Genomic DNA, 23345 nt, shown 5'->3' on the forward strand with positions numbered 1-23345 from the left:
CTGATCAGTGTAACCATGTTGCAGTTCACTGTGTTCACTGATCAACTGGTTCATACTGGTTCTTACTGGTATAGTAGACATCTGGTGGGGTAACTTTATATTCAGCTGATTGGACACATCAGTTTTCAGCCAACTGACAAAGAGACCATTGTGATGATTGATATCATGAACAGTTCAGTTGAATGTAAAGTAATGTTTCTGTTGCAGCTGAATGGTGCTCTAACTATTGGCACCCTGGATGGAGCTAATGTTGAAATGAGGGAAGAAATGGGCCCTGACAACATCTTCATCTTTGGAATGACAGTGGATGATGTGGATGAGCTCAACAGGAGAGGGTCAGTCTCGCTTCACCACTTGCATCCAAATTCTGTTCATTGAATAATGCTTTGAGTCTATGTTTACATGTGGGTTTCTATCACCATGGTGCTGTGATCCCATTGTGGAATGGGAACAGGGACTGGTGGAAGAGTTGTGTAGCATTTCCTGGAACATTAATCAATCCTTAAAGTGGCAACTGATATATGTTTTGCAGGCTGGTCGCTTATTGAACATTAATGTATCACTTTGTTCCCTTGGTGTCACTGCCGTGGTGAATCTATTGTTTCCTGCAATTCAAGTTTAAGAAACTGCATAAAAATGAGTGGACAGAGTGGAGTAAGGCAGATATGTTCTGAGTATTTTTTTATATTGTTGTGTGCAGGTACAACCCAAGGTCCTACTACGAGAGTAATTCTGAGCTGAGGCAGGTTCTGGATCAGATCAACAACGGATACTTCTCCCCTGAAAACCCAGATCTCTTTAAAGACGTCTTCAACAATCTGGTCAACGATGATAGGTAAGTCTACAACCCCCACAAACAGGCAGATGGTCAAGGCCACTCATATGATGACCTATGGATGAACTCCTTTTTCTAAATAATTTTTGTCTATACACTGATACAAGTCAGAGGCGAAAAAATATACATTAAAAGGAAAAAAATGACAACTACAGTTGATAACTGCTAACAGTAACCCATTGAAGGTGTTTCAATAAGTTAATTCTACTAATAATTTTTCCGGTATTTGAATCAATTTAGAAAATGTATCAATGGTTGTTTTCCAACTCGTGCATGTTTTACCTCCATGGGTGCCATGCCGTAAGTGCTTCCGGTTTCATCAAGGGTGGGTACAATTACAAATATTATGATTATTTTTTCATTATTATCCCTCACTGCGCGTTTAGTGTGAAGCGGGGGATATAGTATTAGGCTCCATCCGTCGTCCGTCCGTACATACGAATTGGAATATCTTAAGAACCGTTCACTAGATTCTTTTCATATTTGGTGCCTAGGTTCATCACAAGAAAGGTCTAAGTCAAGTTTGGTGTCCTTGACCTTCATTTCAAGGTCACAAGGGGACTTTAACGTTTTACCTGCATGTTAAGCTATCTCAAGAACCGTTCGCTGGATTTTCTTCATATTCAATACCAAGTTTTATCTAGTGAAGGCGCAGGGCCCAGTCAATTTTGTTGACCATCACTTAATTTTCAAGGTCACAGAGTCACTTTGAAGATTTCAGCATGTTAAATTGCATGTTAAGTTAGTCAGCAAGATATCGCAAAACCATATTCAGTGAATTTTCTTCATATTTGACACCAAGCTTCATCTAGAGAAGGCCCAGGGCCCAGTCAATTTTGGTGACCTTCACATAACTTTTAGGGTCACGAGGACTCTTTTAAGGTTTTAGGATGTTAACCTGAATTGTCAGCAAGATATTTTAAGAACGGTTCACTGGATTTTCTTCATAGACTTTCAAGACTTCCCTTGAATGTTTTTCAATAAGCAATTTCTTTAGTACTAGTTTTGCATATTTCATACACTATGACATTCATGTCAAGGTCAATGTCAATCTTGAAAATATGTGTGTGTTTGAACAACTAAAGAGCAAGATATCAAGAGAGGTTGACTGGTCATGTTTTTGTTGACATTTAACTTTATCTTAAACTTTCATTACTTTATAAGTTTGATTTGATAATTTGCGGCGGGGGATTATGTCACCTCAGTGACAATGCTTGTCTCTATTATTTAGGTATTGAATCGTTTTCTTAGAATGTATATGAGTTCAGATTCTGATTCTGAACGCGTATTTTCTAACAGCCTTCATGTCTTGTCACTTCAGTTAGATTTTCAACTACTGTTTGTTTTCAGGTTCCGTCTGTTGGCTGACTACGAAGCATATATAAGAAGTCAAGATGAAGTCAACGAACTCTTCAAGGTAACAATTTTCAAGCTTTCAGTTTGTCTTATCATTCCTAATTACTAAGTGTATTAATTGTTTCACAGTATCTTAATGATACGTATGCTTATTGTAAGGCTGTCATGAGACTTGCCTGGAGGACATTCTGTAGGGAGCTGTGGAAGAGGATAGCAATAGCTCTGATTATTTTCTACATTTGTGTGTTGATGAATAAATAAGAAGTTTGAGAAGCTATTATTGTTGGCATGTATTGGAAGGATTGATTTCCAAAGTATTTGCATGTAAGGAGTTGCAATGTAAAAACTGAGGTGGCCAAGTGGCAGATATCCACATACATAGTGTACCCTCCACTTTTAATGTTTATACTTCTTCAAGTGTGCAAAATATGTAAGTCAGTTCTTAAATACACAGTTTTTAACTGAAACTTGTTTTTCAATCTTCAGAATCCACTGGCATGGGCAAGGAAAGCATTACTGAACATAGCAGCCTCTGGAAAATTCTCCAGTGACCGTACGATTTCTGAATATGCTCGTGAAATCTGGGGAGTGGAACCAACTGATGTGAAGCTGCCAGCTCCCCACCAAACCAAAGACGGGGCAGACAGCGGTATCCCAGCAGTTTAAGAACAGGTTTTGAGTTAGCAACACCCAGGCCCAGAAGGTCGAAGTATCTTCGAGACAGTGACAGTGTCATCTCAGTTGGAGACGAGCTTTCTGTCTGTTCCGTGAAATCCCAAAGATCTGATGTTCTTGAAAACAGCTTACAGTTAGAACCATGATTAATGCTTGCCTCATTACATTGCTACTAAGACTTATCTTTACACAACAATCATGCCGTTGAATTTGACAATGAATTTGGATTTATTTGCAATATTACAGTGTTATTTGTTTATACTGATATGTATATCTTGTTAAACACATTAGAAGTAACATTTAGATATTTGTTGTAGACTCAGAGAAGTAAAGATGACATTTTTTGTCATTTTAATCCATAAGATGAACTTGATGCATACATATTCTATCAATAGTAGTCTAATTTCTAGTATTTATTCATTTAGCATTTCTTATTAAACCAACATTATGGCTTTGCTTGTATTTGAGATCTTATTGTCAAACATTGCATAGAGAAAAGCTATGTAGGGTCACACAGTGTCAAAAAGCTAATTGTCTGTTAGAAGGATGAAAATTTAGGCTGTTGAAAAATTTAGTGAATCTGTCTTGAAAATACTGACTTGCCGTTCACATTTGCTCAATATGTGCTGTGACAAAGCACCCCGGTAGTGGTTCACATCCACTTAGTCCTCATCTTCTTGCTCCAGCATCAAGAGGGATTTTGTTAATGTTTCATTTGAGATTAAGTTTGGAGCTGTGGGTTGTATTGTTCTGGAGAGTACTCCAGAGTGATGTGGGATGTTAACTGTGGGCTAATGTCTTATAGGACCTAGTTTCTGATGAATGACATACCTGCTTGAGATAGTGCTAGAATCTTACTTTTTCATCTTATCTTCCAACTTGTTACTCATATCAAGTATTTCCTGTTACCAAGTTACAGAACCATATTGTTGTTGAAATCATCTCAAGACATCTTGACAGTGTTGACTAATGGAAAAACTGGTAGTAGATTATGCCGAGTGATCTATTAGAGTGCTATGAAATATTTCTGCATCTTCTTAGAAGATTGTAGGATTATTATGGGTATTACTTGGTACATCAGTACGAGGTCAAGGTCAACTGTGATTACTTTGGGAATTTCCCATACATCTTAAGTGTAAGTGGTGGTTTTATTTCATGATCTTGCTATCCTGTTGCACAAAACCTGTATATGAATGACTCATGGATGGGCTGTTTCGATAACTGTTCAGATCTGTTCTCATTTTGGCAGTCGGGTTCAGTACGCCATTACTACCAGAGATCAAATTTGTGAATTAAACTTGTCAACACTTCCACACCCAATGTTATGTGAAGATGTTATACACACAAATTCCAATTCCACCACTTTGTGTAATATGGAAGTGTTTCACCCCTTTTCTGATGAACATGTTTGTTATTTTTCCCAGTGATGTTACGCTTTGTTTTCTTGTTTTATTATGAAACCATTCTCTATTGTGTTCCATAATGGATTTACCATGTCTGCTGACCCCCAAGCACCAGTGCTACTTACCTGTGTGTTAGAGCCGATATTGCATGCATTTGTATGGGCATTGCAATATGATGCATCTGTAGCTAGGGCAATGTGTCTGTCCAGTTCTGATGCTTGCAGGGATGTTGACGTAGAGGTTAATGTTGTCAAAGAACAAAATGTCTTTAATAAAAAATATTCATATCTCAATTTTGGGTTTTGTTGTGTGTATTGGCTTCAGTGTTGCTCAGGGTCCCGTTGTACAAAACAACCTTAGAGCTAAGGCTACTTTAAGTCTATGTTAAGGTATGGGAGTTACGGTCACCTTAGCGCTAAGATCGTTTTGTACAACGGCACCCAGAACAGTATTCCTGTTCTTTACAGTTCTATCAGGACAATGTCATGTTATCTTAATATGGAAGGAAAGTCTAAAGTCAGGGTTTAGACGTTTACATTTTTGGTGAAACTCTCAAGCAAAGGAGGAGGACTGGGATTTAACCACTGATTGTAGGCGGCTGGCATGTCCAAGGGAGGCAACTCCAGACAGCAAACTGCATCACCCTAAATGACTGGACAAAGTTTGCTCCCACATGTATTTTGATATTAATTTTGTTTGTAATTGATGACTACATAGGTAATATAAAGTGTCATGTTTCAAGACATTTATGTAAAACAGTTTCAGAGCAGGATGAAGAGGCCCAATTTCAACAAAAACATCACTGTGAACTTAGAAATGATTAAAACGGGCATGTTGCAAATCTGATTGTGGAAGTATATCCCTAACCAGAGTTGATGTTGCTTGGATCAACAGATTCATATGATTACTCTGACTTAAACTATGTCATAGTTCAGATGTTTGATAGGCATTTAGAAGTCGGTAGGGATACAACACACTTGATATGGACATGCAACTTCTTTATTATTTACACACAACGTTTCTGGGCAAATACTTGCCCCTTCATCAGGTGAATGATGGAGGGGCAAGAATTACCCCAGAAACGTGTGTAAATAATAAAGAAGTTGCACATCCATATCAAGTGTCTTGTATCATGTCATAGTTGATGCATAATTTCTATATAATTCGCATTTCCTATCCATTTACTTGTTTAAATGCTTAGATATGACTGCCTTAACAATATTACGATGTCATCAGAATGAGCTAAAACCGATAGTGTTGATTGAAGTCCACTTGAAAATTATCTGCGTCAAGATTCAGGAATCTAAAAGGAACCAAAAGTAGATCATGTTTAAAAAGAAAACAACTAGTCATTATGGGTTTTATTTGAGGGCCTATGTGTATCTAGATGGACATAAACACACTGTTCAAACAAGACAGGACATCAGAAATTGTACATTGTACATGACCGGAGATGTGGGGATGTACATCTAACTGTAATTGTATTATACAAATACAGTATGCTTAGAAATGGTAATCAAGTATCATTATGGCCTTACACCAAACATAAATGATACGTGTTCACTGGAAAAAAAATATGTTATAGCTCAGCCCAAAACAAACGCATCTGATGAGATGTTTATGGACTTTATTACAAAATTCAGTATCAGTGTCATAACACATGTTCATCAGTTTAGGTCTTAAAATATGTTCAAGATATTGTCAGATGGAACTTGTGACTGATAACAAGATAATAAAAAACACTACTTCCCATGAATGAATAAACTCATGCTTCTTTTACATCATTAAACTTGTTTTCATATCTTAGGGTTTGGTCAAGATTAAACCCGATAACAATATCCGTACAGTGTATTCATTGTCACCTTTCTATTATGAAAATACCTTGGACGACACAATCACAATCAAAGTCCATTTCTAAAGTAACGTCATCTCTGCCCCATTTGATACTAACTTTGCATTCAAATTCTCGGTAAGACTTCCGCCCGTAAACCCACCCCCAATTTTAAAGATAAGGAAATATTTCTTTGAGTGGCTCTTTTAGAAGTTGGATATGTCTTTCAGTATGTTCAGTTACAATTAGAGAAACGTTAAAACTCATCGTATCAGATGAGGGATATATATTCAGGTAATGTGATTTGACTAGAATGAAATTTAAGGGGGATACGACGGGCGGAAGTCTTTCCAAACTCTCTTGTTCACGAAGGCAATTAGATTGGAAGACTAAAATTGTCAAATCAGATTAAAAAGGAGTGAGTGACTTTGGTTTTACAACATTATTAACAATATTCCAGCAATATCACGGCAGGGCACACCAAAAATGGCCTTCACACATTGTACCCATGTGGGGAATCGAAACAGTGTCTTACACTTTATCCACAAGGCTACCACCGCCCCTACAACACTTTTATACATCTAAAAAGAAGCATGGTGGCTAATAATTCCAGGGTATTTATCATAATAGAAAGGATGATAATATGCACTAAATAACTGAGGATGACGAACCATTCGGTGAATTACTCCTTGGTATTTTAGCCTGTTTCTTCCTGATCATGATCTCACATCTGACTAAGTCAGTCATATCACCAAACAAACAGAAGCAGTGCAGACTTGATCACAAAACAAATTCATAATTAACAACAGTCTGTACACAAATAGTCAAAATACATGAGACCTATTCTGTGACATAAGTCAAGGCCATAAATAATTTGCATCACTCTCAAGAATGTGTCAGTAGCTGAAATAATAGGTTCATTGATGTATATATAAACTTTATAATCAATTCCTGTAGTGTTTCTTCATATCTGTATGGGTGTTTCAATATCTTTCTTACTCACTAAATACTGACAATTTCTCAGAAAATTAATACATTTGAATCACTCTGAGATGTGAGTTATTGTACCTAATCACTCCAATAAAATCTCAGTATCCTTTGTCCACTACCTTTCAATACAACATATATTCTAATCAAAAGAAGTTAAAGGCACCCAACTCCTCTAGAACTTTCATGCCCTGACCAGTTAACTATTGTAATATGAGAGAATCAGATGCTCCTTAACTTCTTTTGAACAGCATAGATTCTCGTTTGCCAAATGTTCTCTTAATTATTTCAGTTTGTTACCACGGTATCCCAGCACCTGAAAGAAATCACAATTTCATACAAAAACACCACTCGCTCCCCGAAGCCAAAGAATAGTTATTGTCTTGTCCAGCTACCAACACATTATCCTTGATATCACAGTAGCTGGCGGCTAGGTGAACCAGCTGACAATTGTACATAGACATGCCATCTGGCATTCAACTCAATGCAACACAAAACTTCCACTGTATCAAGACTTCAAGAGATGTAGAAGAAAATGAAACTTGCATGTTTGGGTGAAGAATCTGCAGGAGCTGGTTCCACGAAGCTAACATAGTGCTACAACGTTACTGCCCATATGAGAAGGAGGACACAGGGTAGTATTTTTCCTGTAAGTCCTAAGGGAGGTTACACCTTTGGGTGAATGTTGATTGGCTGTTTCAGAAAATAAAACCACCAATCAAGTCGTAGGGATATGGGGAGTCCCCACATCGCGGGAATACTTATGGTGAATACGGTTTTCACTTTAGCATTTTTTAGATCGTAAACTGATATGAGTAATAAAAACAATAACCAACTCGTGATGGGAAATGACAGATTATCTTTCCCTTGTTATATTAATCATGTAATTCTCTTGTCAAGGCTTGAGACTTCTGTAATTAACATAACTTGGGAAAGATAATCTGTCATTCCCCAACACTCGTTAGTTATTGTCTAAGTCATAAGTCTGTGTTGAAATATGGCATGTCTTAGACATAGGGTGGCTGTATGATATCAACGCAAGAATGGATGACATCAGTCAGAAGCCTAATTCGGAATTTATTCTATTTTAGTAATCTTTCACTTTAAAAGTCAAAATACTTAGATATAGCTGCTTTTCATGACAGTTTGATATCATGCCTTTACAAGCAATATTTCACCTATATCATGATGGGTTATCACAGATGGACTTCACATGTTAAAGTAAGACTACCCTTGTGGGATATCCAAGCACAGCCTGTTGAACCAATACTTTAACCTCTCACTATGGACAACCCCAGCACCCCGCATGGAATGAGGGTAATGAAACTGAATGATTCTTTAGAGTGAATGATATGGTTTTATGCTATTTTTACACAATGTCACGCAATATCACAATGGGAAAACCAGAAATGGGCTTAACACATTGTACCCATGTGGGGAATTGAACTCGGACCATTGGCATGACTAGTGAATGTTGTACCACTCGGCTACCATGTTGCCCAATTGATCAGAAGATTATCTACTAAGTGAGGATACAGTTCCAACCTAAACAAGATGTGATTGTGTGATCATGTAAGCGGACAAACATGACATAACATGCCAGTTTCATTTACTTCTACATATCCTTAAGTTATATAACAACAATAGATTATATATGTGTACTGGTACATCAGATATACAGAAATGTTCCCCCTGGCCCATGTTATGAAGTACAGCACATGTAACAATATTATGGATAGGGTTTTTCAGCAACTATACGCCATAGACTGCATCTTCTTTAACTGAGAAAAATATATTGCTCAGATAATTGTTGATGCATTCAAACCGGAATGACATCACTCAAACATCTGTCAATTAACTCATAAACCTACTGACTATAAATTAATATTTTTAATTTGGGAACTGATCAGTTTTGAGTTTTTACAGTCATAACTGGATGACATTGTCATGACTGTAATCAAATGAAACATTATCAACATAATATAAATTACTAAAACACCAAACAAAGGAAGAACACTAATTTCTGTCATATCATTACAATTAGTCTCTCATGCCATGATAGATTAACTAAAAGAATATCAAAGAACTAAGTAAAAAAGTTTTTACAGTATCATCAAAGTTCTTTAGATCACAAAAAAGGTGACAATGGACATAAAACTGAATCTTGATGATATCAATAATAATATGTGTCCACATTTGACATCAACAATGTCACTATCTACAGAAATATTACAAGGTGGTATTTTCAAGGTTTATTCCTATCATAGCACCATGAATGTGACACCTCCATCTTAACAATAACAATGTTAGCAACCATCCAATATATTACATCACATTATGAATCATTCCTGATGGGAACAAACAAAATAGAGTTGTTATGCTGTTGATGACATATACAACATAAAAAACATTATGAACATTATCAATATATTTATGGACAGAATTTGAAAATAAACATTTATTTACAAAGATATTGTCCTGTAAAACAATGCATGGCTAAACGCTCATGTCCCAGCATAAGCACTGCTAAAGACTCTACTCCCAGTTAGAGCACTGCTAATAACTTCAGCCCTGACTTGAGCATGGCTAAAGGCTCTTGTCCCAGCTTAAGCACAGCTAAAGACTCTCCCTATAGTAAAAGCACTTATAATAATTTGTGTGCAGGCAAAGGCTCTAGTCACAACTTGAGCACAGACAAAGGCTCTAGTCCCTATGAAAGCACAGTTACAGGCTCTAGTTGCAGCTTGAGCACAAAGGTACTAGTCCCAGTGACTGCAGTTACAGGCTCAAGTCCCAGCCAGAGCACTAACAAAGGCTCTAGTCCCTGTGAGAGCAGTTATAGGTTAAAGTCCCAGTGACAGCACAGTTACAGGCTCAAGTCCCAGCTAGCGCACTAACAAAGGCTCTAGTCCCTGTGAGAGCACAGTTATAGGTTCCAAGTCCCAGCTAGAGCACTGACAAAGGCTCTAGTCCCAGTGAGAGCACAGTTATAGGTTCAAGTCCCAGCTAGCGCAATGACAAAGGCTCTAGCCCCAGTGAGAGCACAGTTATAGGTTCCAAGTCCCAGCTAGCGTACTGACAAAGGCTCTAGCCCCAGTGAGAGCACAGTTATAGGTTCAAGTCCCAGCTAGCACACAGTTACAGGCTCAAGTCCCAGCCAGAGCACTAACAAAGGCTAGTCCCTGTGAGAGCACAGTTATAGGTACAAGTCCCAGCTAGCGCACTAACAAAGGCTCTAGTCCCTGTGAGAGCACAGTTATAGGTTCAAGTCCCAGCTAGAGCACAGTTATAGGTTCAAGTCCCAGCTTGCGCTCTGACAAAGGTTCTAGTTCCAGTGAGAGCACAGTTACAGGTTCAAGTCCCAGCTAGAGCACTGACAAAGGCTCTAGTCCCAGTGAGAGCACAGTTATAGGTTCAAGTCCCAGCTAGCGCACTGACAAAGGCTCTAGTCCCAGTGAGAGCACAGTTATAGGTTCAAGTCCAAGCTAGCGCACTGACAAAGGCTCTAGTCCCTGTGAGAGCACAGTTAGAGGTTCAAGTCCCAGCTAGAGCACTGACAAAGGCTCTAGTCCCTGTGAGAGCACAGTTATAGGTTCAAGTCCCAGCTAGCGCACTGACAAAGGCTCTAGTCCCTGTGAGAGCACAGTTACAGGCTCAAGTGCCAGCTTGCGCACTGACAAAGGCTCTAGTCCCTGTGAGAGCACAGTTATAGGTTCAAGTCCCAGCTTGCGCACTGACAAAGGCTCTAGTGCCTGTTAGAGCCACAGTTTAAGGTTCAAGTCCAAGCTAGTGTGCTGACAAAGGCCCTTATCCATTAGCAGATACAATATGTCACATGATCCTGTGTTATTTCCCAGAAATGACTTTATCCAGCAGTACTGCTTCAGCTGCTTGAAGATCTACACACACCAGGCCCAGCATGTTTGGCCTCCATGAGCAGTAACTCTTCACTTATCTCAATTGTACTGTTCATGGGATTCAGGGATTTGGCTGCATTCTAAGAAATATATAGAAATGTAACAGAACTATACTGAAACGCATGAAAATGCACAATAAAAGGGATATAAGGAACATATTTAATAATAGTAGGGTTGTCTTTGCATTGCCCTCTGTTGTTGCAAATGTACTTTGATATCCCATACCGTTGCTTGTTCTCCATCTATTACTGACATTTTCATGTGAAATACATTTACATCCTCAAAAACATACTACTGATAGTACACCTTGACAGAGCACTGACACCTGGTTGAACATTCAATAAGAACATGTGACAATATTTAATCCAGATAAATAGGGTACTGATGTGAGAAGGATGCTTGGTTGGGACCATATATACTGAGGGAAAAAAATAAGGGATCATATGAAAACACAAGTGTTCCTTTATGTGTTTCCAGGTTTCTTCACAAGCGTTGTATCGCATAGTTTGTGAAGAAATCTGGAAAGAAATAAAGGAACACTTGTGCTTTCATGTGATCCCCTATTTTTGTCCCTCAGTATATTTTCAGGATTATGTTGTCTATATCCTAAGGTCTCATTTGTTTCTATGCATAAACAAAAAAGACATAATCAAAATGAGCACACACCATGGGCAAATGTATCAATAAAACACAAAACCTCCGATACTTTAACACACACACACACACTCCCAATGTCTTTGGTGTCTTGACATAGCTGACAAAACAGCACCCTCATTTTGGTATGTATTACTTTATGGTTACCATGAAACAGGACGTCAAGGCAAATAGTCATGCTTCTATTTTGCAAATCTACTCAAGGCTCTACATGTAAAAGCAAGGCATCGTATGTATCACCTCCCTAGAAAGAGGAAGTATGGCATTGCAGCACTACAGGAACATCTTCAACAACAGATGTTACCATGGTTACCAGACAACCCTTTGTCAGTCAGTAGTAAGAAATTAAAGCATCGCAGTGACTGTGACTCCAACATGTGACCATGGTTACCAGACAGGGCTTCAACAGGCAGTGGTGAGACTCTGTGCATCTGATGTTTCAGCATCCGACTGTTGCTGTTTAACATGATCTGCCCTTCACCTTTTTCTTTATGCAATGGCATAGTCTGCAAGAAAGTCTGCAAGTTTCATGATAGCAGTCTGGTTGATATCACACTGGTGCAACCCCTTCTCCTTCCAGAAGGCCATATCTACAATGGCACCAAGCTCCTGGAACTCGGACCCTGTCAAACTCTTCTCGCTGGACAGTTTAGGCAGAACATGGATGTCTTTGTGATGGAGAACAACAACAGCCACATCCTCACTCGCTGGAAACAGAACATTTCCATAGATGTACATGTATAATAATAACTGCCACTCTTAACTTAAACTATGATTCATATACATGTATATAACAATATGAAAAGGAACACACTTTATTCTTAAGTCTTAGATTATTGCACAGAATACTACATTTAATGGGAACTTTAAAAAATCATCCGATTCATAGGGATAGTTTGAAGTCCTAATTTATTTGCACCTTGATGATAAGGTTTCATCTAAATTCTGTCCTCACCCTGTGGATATTTGTTTTCACACTATATATCTATCTGATTCCTCTAGGAGTAGATAATTCACCAAAATAACAACTGTAGATGACAGACTTACCCCTGACATCTTTCAGGGCATTGGAGACATCCGTGCCCAGTCTGGAGACATTAACACAAAGCAATATAGCTGGTCTGGCTTGTTCTGGTACCGGGGTCTCGTCGATCGTTTCTGGAATAAGTTCTATGTCCCTTTGAAGAAGCTCTTCTCCGATGCGTGACGTGATGTCACTGACAGGGGGAATCTGCTCACGTTGGGGGCTGTACAGGTACACATACACTGCAAGGACAACAGCATCACACATAACATTGTTGTTATTCACAAAGACTTATAAATATACATGTACAATGAGGTTTTTCATAAACAGTGCTTCAGATGAGTAAAACCTGCTGGATAATGTAATTTTCTGAATAAAATTGATATTTTATACTTATCCTGACTCATGTATTTTTGCTTGTCTCCTTTCCTTCCCGAACGTCAGTGGAACACTTGTATCTCCTTATTGAAGCTCCCTTCAATAAAACAGATGTAAAATCACTACTCACTACGAGTTATCTCCCTCGCCGTTTTGGCGGGACCCGTCTTCCCACGCTTCACTCTCTCCGAATTAATAGCCCGACACTTTAATTTACAGGGAAATCCAAAAGTGTCTAGCGGGGAGGTTGGGAGGGCTTACTTCATGAGTCAGGATAAGTATAAAATATCAATTTTATTCAGAAAATTACATATTTTTCCTTATCCTGACTCATGTATTTTTGCTTGTACAATCCGTCAGATTTGGTGGTGGGTCAAGCCACTTCTGGATTCCATGTAGTGATTTACATCTTGCATACCCCCCTATGGGAACTTCTATTTTACTGCTATGCTCTGCTGCTGCTGTAACCCTTTACTTCCAGCTTTCTCTGATGGGGGGACCACAATTGTTAACTTTTGGTCCTTGCTTCTTTTAACATTTTATGTGGATTTTGCAACTCCATCTCTTGATGCGAGCATCAAGTGGAGAAGCGACCCTTTCCTGTACGAGTATCCTTACAAGTAGTGGGTCATATCACTTATGCTAGTCTGTCTTAGACGTGCATATAGACTATAAGCTGAACTCTCCTGAGTGTAAGCTTTTGCAAGTCATGTGATAAAGGGCTTGGAGACTCCGCCTCAGCCTTTGAGGGACTGTCAATTGTTGTGCAACAACAAGTAGGCCGAAATGGTGAATGCTGGCGACGTCCTCGGTGGCGATGTCCCTCAGGTAATGGTTGGCAAACACCATGTCCGATTTCCAGAAACAGCCCTCCATTATCGTCCTGATAGAGCAATTCCCATGTAGAGCGAGTGTTGACGCCAGAGCTCTAACTTCATGTGGGTTGGAGGCTCTTGGAGGATCAAGTCCTGCTGCTTTGTAGGCCCTTAGTATGACAGTTCTGATCCAGATAGATATCGTAGTGCGGGAGACCTCCGTCTGTGTCGCTGTCGATATCGGGACGAAAAAGACGCTTGAATTTTCGCCTCCTGGTCTTAGATCTTTGTAGGTAGACTTTCAATGCTCTCACTGGGCATAAGGATAGGTCGTCGCGTATCCTGTGGTCCAAGGACTGATGATAGTGCTGGGATGTGGAACTGTCTGTCCGGGTTGACCTGGCAGTTGATTCTTTGCTATGAAGTCCCATCTCAGTCCCATATGCACGATGTTTTGATTTTCATCAAACCATGTTCTCTCAAAGTCCAGAGCATGTATTTCCGACATCCTTGCTGCTGTTGCTAAGGCGATCAGGAACAGCATCTTCTGCGTCAAGAACTCAAAAGATGTCTTATCTAATGGTTCGTAAAGCGCCACTGGTGAGATGTCAGAACTAGAACGCGTTGAGGTCCCACGCCGGAGCTTTAAATCTCTGTTGTTGGTCCTCCAGTTTAAAAAGAGCGTAGCAAGGCCAGTAACTCTGGTACTTTCGTCAGTTTTGCACTCGTCCTCATGGTGATAACTGAGCTCAATGCCGCTAGGTATGTTGAGAGTGTTGACCCTTTTAACCGCTTCGTTTGTCTTAGGTGACAAAGGTAGTCCGCCACTTGAGGGTGTGTCGCTTTTATGGCTGTGAAGCCGTTCTTCAAAGCGTATGTCTCGAATCGTCGCCACTTGTCCTCGTACAAGTTGAGTGTAGACTTGCGTAGAGCTAGTGTGACTGCTTTCGCTGCCCTGGCGGAATATCCTCTCTTGTTCAAGCACGCCTTCATACAGTCCACACGTGTAGCCGGAACACCTCTGGGTTGCTGTGTGCTTGCTTTGTGTGAGGATGTACTAGCAGATTCGACCACTCTGGTAGTTGCAGTTGAGGCGGTCCTAGTTCTTGTATGAGAATGGGGAACCATATTCTCGCTGGCCAGTAAGGCGCGACCAAAATCAGTTATAGGATCTTCGTCTGACTGATTTTCTGCAACACCCTCGGTATTAGAGCTGGTGGTGGAAATGCGTAAGCGTTTAGTCCTTCCCAGGAGATGTTTAGAGCGTCCATTGCCCATGCTCGTGGATCTGGTATTGGTGAGACGAATGTTATGAGTTGATTGTTGAATCTTGTGGCAAATAGGTCTATTAGTGGCGCTCCCATTTCTTGTATGATCTGCTTGAAGATCTCTGGAGGTAGCATCCATTCTGTTGGAGATGGCTGCGTTGGACGGGACGCGTCTGCTATCACATTCTTGGCTCCTGGAATGTGGCATGCTCTTGTGTGGATGTTCAGGTTGTCTGTTATGCTGAACAGTTGAAAGCAGAGGTCCAGAAGGTTCGCCGACCTTGTTGATCCTTGTCTGTTTATGTAGAACGCCACTGTTGAGTTGTCCGTATGTACTGTCAGATGAGCATTCTCCAGAATGCTGGTCCAGTGGAGAATGGCGCTTATCACTGCTTTCATTTCCAGCATGTTGATGTGCAGATCTTTCTCCTCTATGGTCCATGTCCCAGCTGACACTTCGATGTCGAGGTGTGCTCCCCATCCTTGGAGAGATGCTTCCGCGTAGAGATGTGTCTTGCACTCCGGCTCTGCTAAATAGGTGCCTCCGCAAACATTCGATCTCTGGGTCCACCATAGTAGATATGGTTTTAGTCCGTCCGGGAGTCCGAAGGGGTCCAGGTCGTCCAGATGAGCATTCACGAAGACCTGTAGTGGGCGTAGTTGTAGTCTCCCTCTGCGTGTCATGTCTTGTGCTGACGCGAGGAGACCCAAGAGACTCTGCCACTGTCGTAGTGGCCACAGAGAGAGTAGAGCTTGCAATATCGTCTGTTGTATCTTTAGCCATCGGTCCTCTGGTACTGCTATGCGGTTTTCAGTTGTGATGAACCAGATTCCTAGGAACTTCAGGTCCTGTGTAGGTTCTAGGTCCGACTTTAAGAGATTCACTAGCCACCCCAGTTGTTTGAGCAGTCTGATGGTGAAGTCCAGCTGTAGTCTGAGATGATTGGGATCTTGATGAACTTGAATCCCGTCGTCTAGGTAGAACGCACTGCGTGGACCTCGATGATATAGGTATGTGACTATGGGCTTCGTCACTCTTGTAAACAACCAGGGGGCCGATGATATTCCAAATGGCTGGACCTTCCATTGGTAGTGTCGTCCATCCAGTATAAACCTCAGGTACTTCCTTGATTCCGGATGTATAGGAATATGCAGGTATGCGTCCTGTAGATCTATGCTGGCCATGTGGTCCATCGGACGGACGAGATGTAGTAGTTGTGGTAGATGAATCATGCTGAACCTTGGTGGTTTGCGTAGATAATCTCTGTTGAAAGCCCTCATGTTGTAGATTAGTCGGAACTTTTCTTTGGAGTTTTTCTTTGGTACTAGGAAAACTGGGGAGTAGAATCCTGGTGAGATCTGGTCCTCATCCACCACTTCTATGGCGTCCTTCGTTAGTAGAGATGTGACTGCTTCTCGTAGCCTCTCTGTCCGATGGGTTGTAAAGTCGAACTTCTGAGGTTTGTCTGTTAATGGCGGAGCTGCTTGTAGTTGTATGCGATATGGATGTTGGATACAAATGGATCTTGAAGAATTCCCCAGTTCTCCCAGTAGCTTTGTAGACGTCCACCCACTTGTGAAGGTTGTACAGGAACGGCTGGGGGTGGAAGACTCCAGTCGTTCCGAACCCCTCCAACGTCTATAGCCTCCGGCACCTCTGGGTGCCCTGCCTCGTCCGGATCGTCCTCTATAGTTGCCGGCTGGGCGACGAAAAGAGTCCTTTCCTCCTCTGGAGGTCACCATTTTCTTCTCTCTTGCTTTCTGGATGCCTGCAAACTTGGACTTGCCCGAGTAGTGCTGGGACGTCTGCCTGATGACACTGGCTAGTGTATCGATGGACTTGATCATTAAGACCTCCCTGGAGTCCTTCGTGACTTCCTTGGCGGCGGCGTCAATCTCCCCTGCGAAGATGGATGATGTAGACCATGGGGCTCTGTACAGCAACTTCGTGAAGCGTTCGCTCCAGTTGCAGGATGACAGTAGTCCCTGTCTTCTAGCTAACGTCAACGCTGCTGATATGGATGATAGATGGTCCGTCATAAACTGCTGGTCCTTCTTCTGCGTGAGTAGAGCAGAATAGATCATCCGGTCCTCCTCTGTCGTGTCTATCTGCGCCAGCTTTTTGTCCTCAATCTTGTAAGATTTGGTCCAGGCGTCGTTGATGATCTTATAGTTCTCATCGATTTCTTGTGCCTTCATGAAGGGGTCCATGTTGTGTAGAGAGAACTTCTTTGCGCTGAACTGTGGGATATTCAGAGCCTGAGACTTCGTTGCCTTCCTGAAGGCTGCGTCCAAGTTCTCTGGTGCTTCCGAGATGGGATCAATTGGCGGTAAAGTGATCGTGTCGACATCATCGTCCTTCATTAGGTACGTGAGTGCTGCATTCTCTTCCTTAGAGGGTGACGCTAAGTCCAGTCCATTAGCCATCCAATATTTTATCTCTGAGTCCGAGAAGATGATACCGCCGTTGTCCTCTGTATCAGGTCCACTGTTATGAGATGGTTGATCGTCCTTCGCTGGGGATCTGCGTGGAGATGAACCCGTTGAGCTGAGTCTATGGGGCGACCTGCGCGGAGACCTGCGTGGAGATGAATCCGTTGAGTTGCGTCTATAGGGCGACCTGCGTGGAGACCTGCGTGGAGGTGAGCGTCTCTTGGTTCGTGAATGCCTCGGTGAATCCCGTGACGATCTGCGAGATGTTGATGATGTCCTTGAGGCTACGTCTGATGACTTTCGCGAAGGTGAGAGATCTTGATGAGGGTGCGAGTCCCTAAAGGTCTCTCTGGTCCTAGGTTTCTTCCTCTGTGAGGTGGGTAGCCTTCGTGAAGGTTCTTCCTCTGCCTCCTCCTCTGAAGACGAGCGTGCCATCCTGCGCGCAGACTTGTTCCTGGAGCTAGCTTCGCTGGAGGGCCTCTCCGATGTATCGTCAGTGTTGTCTTCGTGCAGGTCCGGGTCCTCTCTGCGGGTGATGCCTTGAGCATGGGAGCCATGTGGCTGATGTGATGCTCTTTCCTGCGCGAAGCGCTTCTCCATCATCTCCATTATCTGCTGAGAGAACTGCTGCATGAAGGTCCCGGGGTTGAACGTCTGCGATGATTGAAGAGCTGCCCTCTCTGCGCTGGTAGCGATTTGGTCCAGGGATCGCTCATCTGCCGCCAGTGTAGATGGTACCTGGGACTGCGTAGATAGATCTGCTGACGTTACCGTTGCAGAAGCCTGCTTCTTCCTCTTATGCTGTATCTCAGGGATGATCAGCAGCGGCTCATCATATAGTCCTCTCTCTTCCATCGGGACGATCTCGTCCGAAAAGGTCCTTGTAGTCTGCGCAGACGTCCCCGTAGAGCTGCTAGACGTCTTAGGGGTGTGAGGCTTTTTCTGCGTAGAGGAAGGCTTCTTCTTCTTCGTCTGCGTTGAGGGGTTGTCCGATGTAGAAGCCCTCTTCTTCGAAGTGGCGGACAACATCCCACGCCCATCCTCCGAGGACATCTCCGGCAGGTCACTTGATGGAAGTAAGTCATCTGACAACGATAGACAGCTCGTGAAGGACTCAACCGGTTTATCCATGACTTGTAAAAGTCGCCTGGATTTGTCGCTAGCACGCCTAAGTACAGAGAATAAATATTTATTAAATTGAATTTTTGAGAGGGAGATAACTCATGGTGAGTAGTGATTTTACATCTGTTTATTGAAGGGAGCTTCAATAAGGAGATACAAGTGTTCCACTAACGTTCGGGAAGGAAAGGAGACAAGCAAAAATACATGAGTCAGGATAAGGAAAAATATAATAATATAATAATGTATCCAGTTATATAGCGCCAAACTCCACACCAGGTATGCTCATAGTGCTAACAATTAAAGTACAGCTCACTATTAACCCAGATAACCCAAGCTGCCTGTTAGGCGCTAGAAGATTATAGTCAAATGACTTATCCCACCAGGTACCCATTTTCTGCTGGGTGAACAGTGAGTGAGTGAGTTTAGTTTATAAATTCCAGCTTTATGGCAGCTGTCTGTAAATAATCGAGTCTGGACCAGACAATCCAGTGATCAACAGCATGAACATCGATTTGTGCAATTGGGAACCAATGACATGTGTCAACCAAGTCAGCGGGCCTGACCACCCAATCCCATTAGTCGCCTCTTTTGACAAGCATATTTGCCTTTTGTGGCAAGCATGGGTTGCTGAAGACCTAGTCTACCCCGGATCTTCACAGGTCCTGGGTGAACAGAGGCAATTTTGAACAAACTCACTTGCCTAAGGTAAGACATGTATCACATGTGCTTTCTACCTTTTCTCTGCTCACTGTAGAGTACAGTTTTTTGCTGAGAAGACACTTATAAGGTAACATACTAACAAGGCCTAAATGTAAGATCACATGACCCTGTGAACAGTGCATGGGACCCAAAACACTGACACTTAAGCAACATCAGCTGCAGCAAATGTTTGGCTGGGTGACTGTACAGCATCTTGACTTTGGTGCTGCCAGCATCTTTGGTCCCGCTAGCATCTTTGGTCCTGCCCATCACTGATATTTCAAATCTGGTGTCCCGATAGGCATGTAACTTATTTCATGATACTCCTCTGTTCATCCTCCGGTGGTGAGATAAATATCAAGTACACACTAATCCACTGATCAGGGTTATAAGACAACTGGCAATGTCAATCAGCCATTTCTCAAGACAAATCATGTAAGGACATTTACATGATTGCATCAGCTTTTCATACAAAATTATTTCTATCAATGCCAAATTTGAAATAAACCCATATATTTTGGAGTATAATAAGTCATGGTTCAAGAAAATAAACCAATCTGTTTCACCTTGTCAATATAGAGTAGGTAAGTTTCAATTAACTGGAATCTGACCACTGTACATACATAATCAACCCAGCACAGACTATCTTAAGAACAAATGGAATTTGCATGTTTTTACCACAGAGACAGTGATGGAACAAGCATGGATTTATGCTGCTCCTAACAATAATAATCTAGACATATCATGGCAAGGGACACTATGAGAAGCTTCACATGTAATCAAAGCTGAATCTTCCCGAAGCAAAGAAATCTCCCAATTATCAATACCTGTACATACTGATGTTTAACCTTACACTTGTATGAATCATAACAAATAGACACATTGTAAGAATAAGAAACTTTTTTTCACTGGAAGATCATGTTCACTTGTAAAGTCACTTTCATTGAGCGAGAAAGTGCATTTTAAAAGAAGGCAGTCTGATAAAAACTTATGCAGCTCGTACTGCAGTAGCACAATTGACTTATAAATTAATGAAATGTATAATCATCATACATGCCAACTAATTTACCTTTCTGCAACTTTCTTCGTTTAAGATGGTCTGGGATCCTCTGATTTGCCATCCGAGATGGATCAACACTGGTCTGCCAGGGTGTCATTACATCTCCTCCATTGTAGCTGGCTCTGTCTGCTCCATAACCAAAACCACCATAGCCTGTCTGCCCATAGCCAGTCTCCTGCTTCAGTCTGTTCATCTCACACTGCTGCCTTTCCAATATTCTCTCAAGTTCACTGTTTTTCATACTCAGTTCCTTGTTAATCCTTATGATATGATTTCTTTCAAATAATAGCTTTTGCACTAATTTATGCTGAACTGAGTTCTGTGATTGGATTTTCTCAAGCATTTTTCCCATTTGTTCTGGGGTACAACTCCTCTGAAAATATGAAAAACAAATAAGTGAGTGCGTAAGTTGGGTCTAATGCTGCTTTGACCTGTTATTTCACAATGTATCAACCAAGACTGAAGTGATGACAGTCTTAGATGTAAACCATTTCCATGTAACCAACAAGCATGGTGCTAACAAACCCAAACACATAATTTGGGCAAACCTGGATATGAACCCACAATTATAGTTTCTTTCATGCCCTTGGGATTCAGCTCACCACAGTAAATTGTATAAGCTTAGATGACTGGACCACCAGTACCACCACATATAAAATTACAATGACAGAAAAATATTCAACGGGGAAAATTACATTCATTAACAACATTCCAAAATATCAATTTTAAGCAATTGAGTCTTTTCGGAAAAACCTACTTTAAAAAAATATATATAATATTGATGGATCCTTATTTCAAATGCTCCCCAATCTTAATCTGAAATACAGATTAACATGCTTCAAGCCACTAGAGGTGACATGTACCACATAATGAACAGTATACACATACATGACAAGTGGAGAAAACAGAGAGCCTTTGGCACCAACAGGATAAATAATAAATACCTGGTATTCTCTCAACAGTTCATCGACTGTCTCCATGTTGCACCCTTGATCCTCTGTACTCCTCTGAACTTGATCCTTTCTAAACCAGCTCAACACATTCATGATACTGCTTCAGTGTGCCTGACAGGCAGTACGCAACACTGCTGGAAGTATAAACAGACATATCACAACATAGAAAAAAAAAGTTGAATAATGGGTGAACTTGATTCACGAATACAGTTTTTTGGTCATTTGGTATAATCAGGGGAGGCTATATATGTTGTAGATTATCCCTGGTATAATAGTGACCATGGCATCTAATGAAAACAATCGCTTCTATTAATATACCTTATTTCAAAAGAAATAATAGCCATATCCAAGATATACCAGCTACTGTGATGAAAACTCGCCTCCGAAACTCAAACTGAAATTAGTGAAAGCATTCACTCCTGTGATAGTGACCGTAATACAAGATGATTTAAAACGTTAATAGGAAATATTGGTTACCATATTCCAAGTAACAAGCTAGACATTTCTGACCGGAATGGCGCAACAGCATTTACCCTGCAGCAGGAACTAACAGACGTCGTGACTAAGTCCATTACGCACCGTTCACATTACAGATAGCCAACCCCAAAATCAATGATTCATTCTGACAGTATCCCTAAGCAAGTGCTTGCCATTTGAACAAGCATTCGAGTCGAGTGCATGTTTCAAAATTTCCCCTAAATAATATAGTTGACTTCTGTTAGCTATATGATTGTAATTACTGTAAATTAAGCCCGATGGAAGCTGTTTCAAGACGACCCGGCAGTCAGACAGCAGACGAAAGTAAAACTTGGTTCCAAATGTATCAGGGGACTGGTTATTGTTTGTTTCTACATCGTGCCTTTTTACCGACTAAAAGTATCAAATAAATAATCTTGTCTGTAATATTTAAGATACTTAGTCATTTGTTATATTTTCAATGAGTTTATGCTCCATACAATCCTGGATTTACTTTGAAATATGTTGCTCGGTAAACAATCATCCACCGGTCCCCTAATTAGCTAAGGGCAAATAACTCTTCCTAAAATGTATTTCTGCAGTATAAAAGTTGGAACGCGTGTTCGAATCCTCATTCAGATTTGAAACAAAATTTTAAAAACCTCTGGTAACCCTAAACATCAAAAGCAGCTTCATAAATGATAAGCATCTTAAACATAGTAAAGTTTCTTAAAATGAATATACTTAATCAATTTTATCCATAAATTCTTTGATAAATGTATTCCTGGGATATATAAGTATTGTTTTGTTTCAGAATGTAAAACAACAGACGTTGTTGAATCTTTGATCTAATCTATCCACAAAAGACAATACAAACTTAGAAAATAAATTACCTTAAAATATGAAACGACGTTATGTTAAATTCGTCAAGAAAGGACATCTCGTCCAAACGTACGATAGAACGGAGAGGCAGCAATGAGTGTCGTAGTCGGTGCAGTCAGAACAATGTGTCAGACTGGAGCCTATCACTAAGCCGGTGCCGATTGAGCTAAAAGCTGTCTGACTTACTCCTAATCTGGTTAAAGCCGCCCCTTCATTACAATGTTTACAAAGAGCTTCGGGTACTTGGGAATCCCAGACAAAGAGCCCTCAAAGAGGCAGATGAGTGTTTAGCTGAAGGGAACAGTCACGTCCCTCTGTTTCGTCACGTGAGGAATATCGGTATATTCCTACAATTAAATTGTGAAAAATGTGAAATCTCTTATGCACTTTTATCATGATAAAATTATCATCGGATCCTGCAAGACATATTGAGTGTTGTAGTCAATGACATGCTTTTTTTCTCTTTCAGGTCAAATTTCTCAACATGAAAGTAGAATATTTTTTTAAATGTCACATCGATTGTGATTTTTGCATGGCCGCTCTACGTCATCTTGATGATGCATTGAGGCCGTTTGTCAGCCAGAGAACATCCTTTGA

At 41.0% G+C, this 23345-nt stretch overlaps 2 protein-coding genes across 3 annotated transcripts in view; one reads left to right on the forward strand and one right to left on the reverse strand.

Moving 5' to 3' along the window:
• Nucleotides 1–4562, forward strand: part of LOC124285382 (glycogen phosphorylase, muscle form-like) — a 40781-nt gene extending 36219 nt beyond the window's left edge. Inside the window, exons 15-18 of the mRNA XM_046721607.1 lie at nucleotides 208–335; nucleotides 701–835; nucleotides 2186–2252; nucleotides 2678–4562. Of these exons, the coding sequence (XP_046577563.1) occupies nucleotides 208–335; nucleotides 701–835; nucleotides 2186–2252; nucleotides 2678–2857 (510 nt within the window). The 3' untranslated portion in view covers nucleotides 2858–4562. The remainder of the gene's footprint in view (nucleotides 1–207; nucleotides 336–700; nucleotides 836–2185; nucleotides 2253–2677) is intronic.
• Nucleotides 4563–8172: 3610 nt separating this feature from the next.
• On the reverse strand, nucleotides 8173–22235 carry LOC124285383. Of its 2 annotated transcripts, none has more exons than XM_046721608.1 (5): nucleotides 22151–22235; nucleotides 21402–21544; nucleotides 20467–20830; nucleotides 12706–12924; nucleotides 8173–12365 (listed from the first exon to the last, which is right to left on the reverse strand). In XM_046721608.1, exons 2-5 carry the CDS (start codon nucleotides 21501–21503, stop codon nucleotides 12148–12150), a joined length of 903 nt encoding a protein of 300 aa, XP_046577564.1. In that variant the 5' UTR covers nucleotides 21504–21544; nucleotides 22151–22235; the 3' UTR covers nucleotides 8173–12147. The 2 variants fall into 2 exon arrangements, with proteins under 2 accessions (XP_046577564.1, XP_046577565.1); XM_046721609.1 differs by having other exon boundaries at nucleotides 21402–21541; nucleotides 22151–22229.
• Nucleotides 22236–23345: the final 1110 nt, after the last annotated feature.

The sequence above is a fragment of the Haliotis rubra genome, unplaced genomic scaffold (genome assembly GCF_003918875.1).
Source record: "Haliotis rubra isolate DU_JTF1 unplaced genomic scaffold, ASM391887v1 Scf36, whole genome shotgun sequence".
In the NCBI taxonomy this organism is placed as follows: Eukaryota; Metazoa; Mollusca; class Gastropoda; order Lepetellida; family Haliotidae; genus Haliotis; species Haliotis rubra.